Below are 12,421 nucleotides of genomic sequence, written 5' to 3'. Positions count from 1 at the left end.
CCTGGATATTATTGAAAGAGTTCTAAAGAATGTTTTGTCATTAGCATTGTTCACACAGAAGAGGCAATTTGTTAGCAGTTTTTTTTTACCGGAAATCAATATTTGATTTGTTGTTTATCTCTTTTGTAGAAAATTGCACGAACAATTGAAGATTATGTACAGAGTAAGGGCATTAAAATGAAAGGAGCCATTCTGGCATAAAGGCAGGCAACCTGATGGACACCAGCCTAATATAACACTCTGCACGATGCATCATTTAAATGAACACAACACCAAGAACGAAATCCAGTCAAGGAATGCGAAATAAAATGTTTGTGTTTATAGCATTAGAATAAGTAGATGTGGATCCACAAGCACTCGTTCAGATATAGGAGTTTTACTTTACAATGTTTATAAAGTATAGCTAGGTAATTATCATAGCATGGAAGTTAATGCATGATCTTTAGTGGAAAGTAAATCATTGGTTTTGTTGTTGGTTTCTGTAAGTCCGTCCTTAATTGTCATATCATATAATGATATGCTGTTTCCATCCAGCTGCTGTCTGGATTATGTAATTTTATCTGGGTTGTGTCATTTCCAGTTGAGACAGCTTTGGGGAGGAAGGGTGGGGGGTGTATGTTCTGAATCTTTTTATAGTGTAACACGGTGATTTTTCTTCCCAGAGTAGAGAGGACACATAAGCAGAGTAAACTGTAAAAATACTTTTCATTGAAATTGTGCACAGTGTTTAAGATTGAATATTAAAGGGGCATTTTGCTGTCATTTTGTCATCAAAAATTTAATTCAACGAAAATTGCTTTATATGATATATTTCAGTAAACACCAGTATTTTATTCTTTAAACACTTTTTAACCTCAAAGCAGGCATATGAATGTGAAATTTTGGTGATTAAATAATTATTGTCTTGCAAGATTTATATATTTCTGTACACTAAAAGTGGTTATCTAACATAGTTTTATTAGGCTTCTCTCGTATTTGTACCAAATATTTGTTTTTATTAGTTATTGATATACATTCCTATGCCATAGAGAGATTTTGAAAGAAAAAATGGTTACCATCACTTTCACAGCTAATGCCCCAACTGTAGACTTACACACAGTGATTGCACAGATATTGAAGAAATGTCCCTCCTATTCTGAAGAGAATTTGATAGCACTTGATATGGAGTCAGGAGTTTTGTTAAGCAATGTTATGCTAGAGCATGAATCCAGATCTACATCACACAGATCCAGATCTAAATCCCATAGATCCAGTTCCAACTCTCACAGATCCAGACTCAAATTATACAAGTCTAGGTTAATAATACATGCTCACAGACCGGAATTCAAATTTACAACAATCCAGACCTGCATTTGACATTACACAGGCATAGGTTCATAACACACAGGTCAAGATTCAAGTTACCCTGATCCAGACCTGCATTTGACAGATCCAGACCCAAATTGACTTTTTTTTTAATGTCAATCAAAACATAGACATTCACCTAGCATGTTACAAAAATGCTTTAATAAACATTTAACATTGTTACATCCTTTAGAATGTTTGTACCAAAGTGTTTTTTTTTTTCATGATGATGTTACTTGTATCCTAGGCCATCACAACACATATGATTTATACAGAAAGTTTGAACTTTTTTTCATTATTTATTACTATTCTGACATAAGATATAGATATGCAAGATACATGCTACAGATGATGCAATATACATGTAGATGTTAGAATTCGTAATTTGTTCTCTATTAAGTATCACTGTTAAGGTTTTAATGATTGCAATTCATTCATCTGACAAAAATGTTAAAATGTGTCATATCATCCTGTGCATATTGTCAAGTGTAATCTTTTATTTATGGAAGACAAAAATCATTGAATGTTTTTCTGTAATGTTGTTTTATTATCCGTCCACACTGATGTATTCTTGATAAAATATTTTACCTGACAACTTGTAAAGTACATTTCTGTTATGTCTGCAATATCTCATATTGGTATTTTTAAAATGTATATTTATAGAAAATGTGGCACATCCTTATGTAGTTACTGTATGATGAAGACATTCCAAAGTCGTAGATCTCTTAGTGCCAATAGAATCTGAGAACATATATGAATGTTACTATAAGAATATTATGTGTTAAACCATGCAGTTTCTTGTGAATGTTAGACTGTGTTTAATCTTTTTATTAATGCAGATGCCTTCTTTGAGATTGTGATGTATACAAACATAGGCGCTTGACATTTAAAACAAAAAAATCACATATATTGAAAATTACTCACCTACACTCAATACTGCATAGTATTTACTCTCAATACTGCACAGTATTTAGTGTAGGTAAGTGATCTTCAATAATATTATGTGATTATTTTTTAAGCAATGTCAAGCACCTGTTTATAAAAAGTGCTTTATACAAGAGATTGTTCCACTGCAGTGTACGAAATTCCAGTTCTACCTGTACACACCGGACACATTGAATCTGGTGCGGGCATTTTGACTTTTTTATTTGATTTCATCTAAGCTGGTCATTTTAGAATTTACTTGTTTTTATACACCCGTCAAAGACGGAACATATTATGGTACATGTATTGTGTTGTCTGTCTGTACGTCTGTATACAAAATGAACCGTAAGCTATAGGATCTTACAACTTGGTATATTTAATCACCATGATGAGAGGAAGATGTCTATTGTTTTTCAAGATCAAAGATCAAAGTTGTAGTATCAGTTGATCGAAAAACCTTGTAGGCAGAATACAGACCAAACTATTGGGACCAGGACCATCAAACTTGGTACACTACTCCTCATGCCAAGTGGAGGACGCCTTTTGTTCTTTAAGGTCATAGGTCAAGGTGGTAGTATCACTAAGTAAGAAAACCTTGTAGGCAAGATACAGATTGAACCATTGGGGCTAGGACCATCAAATTTGGTACACATACGCCGTATGCCTATTGTTTCTCAACATCAAAGGTCAAGGACATAGTAATACTTGGTAGAAAAACCTTGTTTTCGTTATGAATACAGATTTTGCCCAGCAATTTAGTCTTGAGCTTCCTTTCAAAGTAATATAAGTTCGATTTGCATTTCATCTGGATTGGTGCACCATGACCTACTTTAGGGCTAAAAGAAGGTCAAATAGTTTTTGATACTTTTTTTCATCGTGTATACAGATGTTGCACTGACATCTTGTCACAACCTCGCTCTCAGAGAAATCAGTTCACATGTCAGATGGACTGGTGCACCTCGACCTACTTTAAGGCTTTTCTATTCGGAATGTGTATGATATCAATTCAGAGTGCACAATGTGCTTCCAGGTTCAATGGGTGTATGTTGTACCATTTGTGGTACTCATGTTACAATTAAGATAGGAATTACAACCAAATTGAAGGTCCTAAAAAATTCTGATAATTTTTGTATTAAGTAAGCTAAACATGAAAACATTAAGATTGATTTTGGTTGGTTTACTGTGGTTCTGAATTAACTCGGGTGGTAGAGGTGAAATCACATACATGTGTATATTCACTCTACAATAGTTCATTTAATTTCTGTATAGAGATAAGCTGATCTGTTTTGAGCAAGTAGTGGGTTTAATTAAGTTAACCTGTTTGGAATGAGTAGTGGGTTAAGTTTACCTGTTTGGAATGAGTAGTGGGTTAAGTTTACCTGTTTGGAATGAGTAGTGGGTTAAGTTAACCTGTTTGGAATGAGTAGTGGGTTAAGTTAACCTAGACCAAACGCAGTGGAACACTAAAGTGAGTTAAGCAGCACCTGTAACTTTATAGCATATCTTTTACATTTTTTAGATATAACAAAGTTCTTGGAATTTTATTTCAACTTTAACTTTTTTTTTTTTAAATGTATAATTTTATTAGGTTGTTACAATGCTGAAGTATATTTTAGATTCCTTATTCTACGCGAGTACTTAATATTGCAAAATATCTCATGGACGTCAAATCGCATGATCATAAATTCGTGAATGTTCTATTAATCAAGAGTTTTAACTCGTATTTCAAAAATATAAAAATAAAAGTAAACAATTTTATTTAGTGAGTGTTGCTTTTTGCGAAATTACGTGATAATCAAGTCCTCATTTAGGAATCTTCAGTAACCAGAGTTAACTTTAGGTTACGTTTATCCAGATTAACTTCACCCATTGTGAACTCCAGGTCCTTTTTTAATATAATTTTTTTAAAAATATTCAATACACGCAGGTTTGCTGGGTTTTAGCAGGTCTGTCTAATTTTCAAAGTAATCAGCCCTGCTGCTCCAGCTAAAGTTGTAGCGAATTTCGTACATTGTCCACAGAACTTGGAATCTACAGAGCAGCTGCCATTCCAAATCTTGTAGTGTTCTCTTGTCATTTATTTTTGTTATTAGAGATATTTGCAGAAAATGATCTTTATTTTATATGTGAAATGTTTAATAAATAAATTTGACACACTATTTCTGTTCTTTACAACTTACTACATATAATGTATTATCAAATCTCACTCATTATCTCTCCCACCCCTTTATCAAAATGTATTGTCTCTTAAATTCCACTAACCATTTTTTTAAATGTGTTCTTTCTCATAACGACAGATGTCATTCAAATTTATTTTGTAAATTTGAACCAGTGTAACAGGAAGGGAGAAAATGCAAGGGACCAGACCGGGATTCGAACCCCCCCCCCCCCCCCCGAATCTCTAGTCAAGTGCTCTACCAACTGAGCTATCTGCATGGCCACCGGCGATGGAACCCATCTGACTGCTACATTCCTCCCTCCTTAAATTGTCTTCATCCTCGAAGACGCAACCCAGATTTTTTTGCCCCTGGCAGGACTTTCACCTGCATGTCCAGGGGTGGTCAACAGCACCAAATGTAACATACGAGAGAGGAGAAAATTTGTGGCTACACCGGGAATAAAACCTGGGACCCTTGCATTAATAGTCAGGTGCTCTAACTACTGAGCTACCCAGGCGGATATCCACGATTCGTATAGCTCGAACTACTACACCAGCATGCAAGTTGAAAGGACAAAAATCAGTCGACATTTCTAGCTAGACTTTTATGTACAGAAATGTTATAACCATTGTTATAGTGACAACAGTGGTATATAGTTAGGCATAAAAACAAAGAACCAGTTAGGGCTTATGGTCCTCGATGTTGACAGTCATGCTTTTTATACGCCCGTCAGACGTGATGACTTATATGTTATGGCGCTGTCCGTACGTCTGGCTGGCTGTCGGTCTGATGTCATATTTTCCAGACTTTTTCCATAACGGATGCATGTACAACTTTGAAATTTGGTCACAGTTTCTCCCTCAAGAATTGTAAGTGTGAGTTTACATTTCAGCTGGATTGGTCCATCCTTGACCTTCTTTAGGGCTATAAGTAGGTCAAACAGTTTTCCTGGCTTTTCTAAAATTATGCATACAGATATTGCTCTGAAATTTAGTCACAAGCTTTGTCTTGGAGGAAGACAAGTTTGCATTTCAGCTGGATTGGCCCATCCTTGACCTATTTTTGGATTTAAAGTAGGTCAAACAGTTTTTCTGGCTTTTTTAAACTATGAATACAGATATTGCTCTGAAATTTAGTCACAGGCTTTCTCTTGGAGGAAGACAAGTTAAGTTTGCATTTCAGCTAGATTGGTCTATCCTTGACCTACTTTAGGGCTAAAAGTAGGTCAAACAGTTTTCCCGAACTTTTAAAATTATGGATAGAGATATTGCCCTGAAATTTAGTCACAGGCTTCCTCTTGGAGGAATACAAGTTCAGTTTGCATTTTAGCTGGATTGGCCCATCCTTGACCTATTTTTGGATTTAATGTAGGTCAAACAGTTTTCCTGGCTTTTTAAAACTATGAATACAGATATTGCTCTGAAATTTAGTCACAGGGTTTGTCTTGGAGGAATACAAGTTAAGTTTGCATTTCAGCTGGATTGGTCCATCCTTGACCTACTTTAGGGCTAAAAATAGGTCAAACAGTTTTCCTGGCTTTTTTAAAATTATGGATACAGATATTACTCTGAAATTTAGCTACAAGCTTTGTCTTGGAGGAAGACAAGTTCAGTTTGCATTTTGACTGGATTGGCACACTATAACCTACAGTACGTTAGGGGTAGAAGTAGGTCAAACAGTTTTCCAGATTTTTTTGGTATGGTCATAGGTATTGCTCTGAAATTTAGTCACAACCTCCCTCTCAGAAAAATACATAATCAGTTCACATTTCAAATTAATTGGTGCACCATGACCTACTTTAGGGCTAAAAGTAGATCAAATGGTTTCCTAGACTTTTTATCATCATAGATAGATTTGTCACAATCTCACTCTCAGAGAAATACATAATCAGTTCATATGTCAGACGGATTGGTGCACCATGACCCACTTTATTAAGACTGCTCTATTCAGAATGTATGTTGTATCAATTCAGAGTGCACAATATGCTTCCAGGTTGAATTTCACTGTCCGACGGGCGTATATTGTACCGTTTGCGGTACTCTTGTTAAAAGTATGAATTGAGTGTACTTTGTGCATAAAACTTGAAGTTATGCAGTTTTATTCTTTATTTGACCAAAACCCATATTCGGAATTATGACATTACAAAGACGATAATTTCACACCATTTTAGGCAATCTGTCATAAAAAGCTTACTTTCATTCAGTTTTTTGTTCAGAAAACAGATTTGACAAACTTAATGATATTTATCTTTTGGGGTTTATCCAAAGCTAATGCTCACAAAATCATCAAATATTTTGAGGTAAATTTGAGTAAAATTAAGTTATGTCACTCTTGATGTCACATACTACAAATTATTGTTAAATATTATAAATTATTGTTAAATATTACAAATTATTGTTAAATATTGTAAATTATGTGAATTTTTTCAGGAGATGAAATAAGATTAGTTTACTAAAGATAAGTTTCATAGGGCCCAAAAAGTCCATTATATTATAATAATATTTAGTACTTATAAGGGAAAAATTAATTGTAACTAAAGATGAAATTTAGCTTACAGGTTGTCAAAATATTTTGAATATTCTCTGGCATATACATAATTTACAAGAATAGGTAGAAAAAGTTACCATTGTTTTGATTTGAACATTTTTTTATTGTCTGGATGTTATTACAAATGGATTGAGCACAAGTTCTTAAAACTTAGAACGCCCTCTCCATTGTTGTGAACCACAGGACTATAAATTTGCCCCAATTATAAACATGGCTTGAGTTATACTAAACTTTTTAAAGTTCCAGATTTCATATGATAAAAACCATCTTAATAAACTTCTTATGTTTAAAAAATCATCATAACTTTACGACAGACTATGGGCTATCCAAAGTTAAAATATTTTTGTGAAGTTTTTTTTATCTTTCATCTAAATAAACTGGCTGCCCTCATCCTGTTACATTTGGAGATAAAATGAAGACAAACCTACCCATCATCATTGAATTTAGTAAACCAGAAGTGTATCTTCTGTCGTATCTTCTTAGTATGATTTATATTTTGATGGACTTAAGGTTTTATTTTTCATGGTTGTATAAAAAAAGGGAGAAAATGCAACAGACCAGACCGGGATTGGAACCCAGGCCCCCTGAATCTCTAGTCAGGTGCTCTGCCAACTGAGCTAACTGGCCACCAATGATCGAACCCGGCTGACCGCTACATTCCTCCTTCCTTAAATGACTTCACACTTGAAGACATCTACTCAGGATCTTTATTCCCTGGCAGGCATTTTCACCTGTCAGTTCCAGTTGTAACAAGAAAAGGAAAAAATGCAATGGACCAGACCAGGATTTGAACTCAGACCCCCTGAATCTCTAATCAGGTGTTCTACCAACTGAGCTATCAGGCCACTGGCAATCATATTCACCAAATTTGATTCAAAACAGTCCTGTGGTTGACAAATGGAATGCATTGCTTCCCAGCAGTGCTACTTCCTAAAGATCTACTTCTTGACAGTGTTGATTCCTTTAGATCCACCTCCTGACAGAATAAGTTCCTGTAGATCCACCTCCTGACAGCATCAGTTCCTGTAGATCCACCTCCTGACAGCATCAATTCCTATAGATCCACCTCTTGACAGTATCAATTCCTGTAGATCCACCTCCTGACAGGGTCAATTCCTGTAGATCCACCTCCTGACAGCATCAGTTCCTGTAGATCCACCTCTTGACAGTATCAATTCCTGTAGATCCACCTCCTGACAGTGTCAATTCCTGTAAATCCACCTCCTGACAGTGTCAATTCCTGTAGATCCACCTCCTGACAGTGTCAATTCCTGTAAATCCACCTCCTGACAGTGTCAATTCCTGTAAATCCACCTCCTGACAGAATAAGTTCCTTTAGATCCACCTCCTGACAGCATCAGTTCCTGTAGATCCACCTCCTGACAGTGTTGATTCCTCTAAATCCACCTCCTGACAGTGTCAATTCCTGTAGATCCACCTCCTGACAGGGTCAATTCCTGTAGATCCACCTCCTGACAGCATCAGTTCCTGTAGATCCACCTCTTGACAGTATCAATTCCTGTAGATCCACCTCCTGACAGTGTCAATTCCTGTAAATCCACCTCCTGACAGTGTCAATTCCTGTAGATCCACCTCCTGACAGTGTCAATTCCTGTAAATCCACCTCCTGACAGTGTCAATTCCTGTAGATCCACCTCCTGACAGTGTTGATTCCTCTAAATCCACCTCCTGACAGTGTCAATTCCTGTAGATCCACCTCCTGACAGGGTCAATTCCTGTAGATCCACCTCCTGACAGCATCAGTTCCTGTAGATCCACCTCTTGACAGTATCAATTCCTGTAGATCCACCTCCTGACAGTGTCAATTCCTGTAAATCCACCTCCTGACAGTGTCAATTCCTGTAGATCCACCTCCTGACAGTGTCAATTCCTGTAAATCCACCTCCTGACAGTGTCAATTCCTGTAGATCCACCTCCTGACAGTGTTGATTCCTCTAAATCCACCTCCTGACAGTGTCAATTCCTGTAAATCCACCTCCTGACAGTATCAATTCCTGTAGATCCACCTCCTAACAGTATCAATTCCTGTAGATCCACCTCTTGACAGTGTCAATTCCTGTAGATCCACCTCCTAACAGTATCAATTCCTGTAGATCCACCTCTTGACAGTGTCAATTTCTCTAAATCCACCTCCTGACAGTGTCAATTCCTGTAAATCCACCTCCTAACAAGGTCAATTCCTGTAGATCCACCTCCTAACAGGGTCAATTCCTGTAGATCCACCTCCTAACAGTATCAATTCCTGTAGATCCACCTCCTGACAGTATCAATTCCTGTAGATCCACCTCCTGACAGTGTCAATTCCTGTAAATCCACCTCCTGACAGTGTCAATTCCTGTAAATCCACCTCCTAACAGGGTCAATTCCTGTAGATCCACCTCCTAACAGTATCAATTCCTGTAGATCCACCTCTTGACAGTGTCAATTCCTGTAGATCCACCTCCTGACAGTGTCAATTCCTCTAAATCCACCTCCTGACTGTCAAATTCCTGTAGATCCACCTCCTGACAGAATAAGTTCCTGTAGATCCACCTCCTGACAGTGTCGATTCCTGTAGATCCACTTCTTCACAGTGTCAATTCCTGTAAATCCACCTCCTAACAGCATCAGTTCCTGTAGATCCACCTGCTGACAGTGTCAATTCCTGTATGCCATACTTTAGATAAACTTGAATCTACACCATGTCAGGAAACTTTCATGTAAATTTCAACATTTCTGGCCCAATGGTTCTTGAGAGAAAGATTTTTAAATGACCCCATTCTATTTTGCATTTTTTTTTATTATCTCACCCTTGAAGGAAACATGACCCAAGTCTGCAATTTGTCAAATTAATATGTAGGCATCCTCATATAGTTTATATTCCAGTTTGTTAATACCTTGACTTCCAGGGTAAGGGTAGGGCTGCCATGAGGGTAAGTTTTGCACAAGAATGTATAGAAACGGATGGGTACATTTTGTGAAATCATCATGTATGGAGCACCAAATTTACAACTTTCTTTAATTATTTGAAGATATCAATTCATTTGATGTGCACAACAATTCGTTTAAAGATCTCTTCAAGCAATTAATGATATCTTCAATTCTGAATTACATGTATTGCATGCATGAATTGAATTATTGATAGCATTAATTATTCTGCTGAATTGATGTGCGCTTTAATTGAATTGTTGTTCTCTTCAGATGAATTTATGCACACTATAATTTTGCTGAAGATAGCAATAATTCAATTAATATGTGCATCAATTCATTGAATGCTTACAGAATTATTGCTCTCCTCAATTGAATTAATGATATCATTAATTCAACTGATGTTTGCATTAGGGCTGAAATGATTCACTGAAATATCGATACTGTTCAATACTCAATGTTTGATTCATTGCCTCGATTTTCGGTTAGATATGTTTATTACAAACTGGTTCAGTGAAATACATCAGGCTCAGCCTGTACATGTACTTATTTTTACCTGAAAGAGGGACAAAAAAGTGCAGAATGTTGTTTGCCTTGAGGTTGACGAAAATAATAATGAACTTTATTAGCTTAAACTGCAGAGCCAACTTGTGTCTTACCGTCTGGCAGTTTGGAAACATTTTGCATTTAAAATTAAGATTTTGATTTTTTGGTAATTAATTTTTTCTTTGATGTTATTTTTGGTTTCTTCTGTAAATTGTATCATATTGAATTGTGCCATAAGTATTGCAATATGTATCGTATCGTGAAGGGCCGTATCGTTTCAGTCCTAGCTTGTATTAATTCTTTTAGAGAGAGCAACTATATAGAGATATCTTCAATTCAACATATCGACAATTGAATTAATGATCTCTTTAATTGAATTGTTAGTCTCTTTAAAAGAATTGATGTGCACATTAATATATTTATATATACAGAGAGATAGAGATAATAAAATTCAGATACAAACTGAAGTCATATCAATTTCTTATTTGAATTAACATTACTCTTTTTCTAGCTGCAGATCTATGACTCTCAGGGAAATATTGAGACAGTCCCAGTATTTTCCCAGAGAGCTACAGATCTGTAGCTAACTATTCAAGCCAGTAGTGGGGCATACAATGATGATAATTTTCTATGTCCACAAAGTTTATTTCTGATTAGTGTATAGAGGACCCTAAGGCAAAATTTTAATCATTTATATCTACATTCACTGAATCTTTTCTCTTTTATTTCTTTTGAAATTGACATTGCTTTCATCACAGACAATGAATGATTGTTTGTTGCAAACTAGTTCAATCCAGTTTTTTAGTACCATCTGTCTGTGTAATCATTTCCAAATATGGACCATCATCCAGGTCAAAGGATTAGCATTGGCTGTTCCATTTAACGTAACAAATGGATCAACCATATGATATTTTAGCATTTAAATCTGGTCTATATTTTAAAAAAAAAATAAACAAGCATTCTGAGAGTATTGCTATGCAATACATAGTCTCCTACCAGAGGCAAAAATTATTTGACCACAACAGTATGGTGTGGTATGGTGTTTAATACACAGGCCTGTGTGATGTGTCTAGTGCTGTAGTTTAGTGTAGAGTACGGTAGTCCTGCTTCAATCCTTTGCACTTTCAGATCAGATGCCAGCTAATTCGTATTGATGAAAAGAGAGCCGAGTGAGTAAGTCTCTCCTGCTGCTATACAGCCTCTCCACAGGCAAGAATCTAGCCAAACCTCCCCGTGGTACACCATGGTAACTGGACACCTTGCGGCTCCAGCCTAATTGGTTAGGGATCTCGGAGTAGACTGGAGCCCCAGAGGTGCAACATGCTGGGCCCACAACTGTGGACACGTCCCAGTGTTTCACCAATCCAGTCCCCATCAATGGGTAAATAGTTTCCCGGGCACAAGTCAAAACTGCCTCCCACCCAAGGGAGATGTTTCTGCCATAGCCTGGGTGGTAGAGTACACAGCAGTCATCAACAAACCGATGATCTGGTGCTGTAGCTATTTGTGGCTTGGTGGAGGATCCTTCCTTAGGACAACAGTAAGACACACTGCCCGAGTGCGGGAACGGCGTGCTTTTGCACCTCAGACTACGTCAATGTTTGAGTTTGGGATGACAAGCTAGGCAAGACGAGCGATCCCAGAAAAACTACCGTCGCAAAACTAACTTATGGCAGATCAACAAGTGAAGAGTAGTACAGGCGATGCTGGCAGACGTCAGAGTTCTGTCGGTGGCGCCTCCGGCTTGGCCCCCTCTCAGGTGCGGGGGGCAGGGTCGACATCCCGCAAGCACCTTATGAGGTTTTGGGTTGGCACACTCAACGTGAACACCCTGAGAGGAAGAGTATGTGAGGTGGTGGAGATGTCTGTTGTGTACAGGAAACCAGATATCGGGGAGGAAACTGCTGCATCATCAAAGGCAAAGACACCAGGTAAAAACTGTTTTGGTCAGGTAACAACAAAGGCACGGCTGG

At 37.1% G+C, this 12,421-nt stretch overlaps 1 protein-coding gene across 2 annotated transcripts in view; it reads left to right on the top strand.

Annotated features, from left to right (window-relative positions):
• The window catches only part of LOC125658793 (fibronectin type 3 and ankyrin repeat domains protein 1-like), a 28,895-nt gene extending 24,468 nt beyond the window's left edge, over window positions 1-4,427 (top strand). For both annotated transcript variants that reach the window (XM_048890213.2, XM_048890212.2), the window contains one exon: window positions 130-4,427. In XM_048890213.2, the coding sequence (XP_048746170.2) occupies window positions 130-201 (72 nt within the window). In that variant the 3' untranslated portion in view covers window positions 202-4,427. The remainder of the gene's footprint in view (window positions 1-129) is intronic.
• Window positions 4,428-12,421: the final 7,994 nt, after the last annotated feature.

The sequence above is a fragment of the Ostrea edulis genome, chromosome 9 (genome assembly GCF_947568905.1).
Source record: "Ostrea edulis chromosome 9, xbOstEdul1.1, whole genome shotgun sequence".
Taxonomy (NCBI): Eukaryota; Metazoa; Mollusca; class Bivalvia; order Ostreida; family Ostreidae; genus Ostrea; species Ostrea edulis.
Note: the sequence above shows the minus strand (reverse complement) of the source record. Positions and strands in the feature narration are given on the sequence as shown.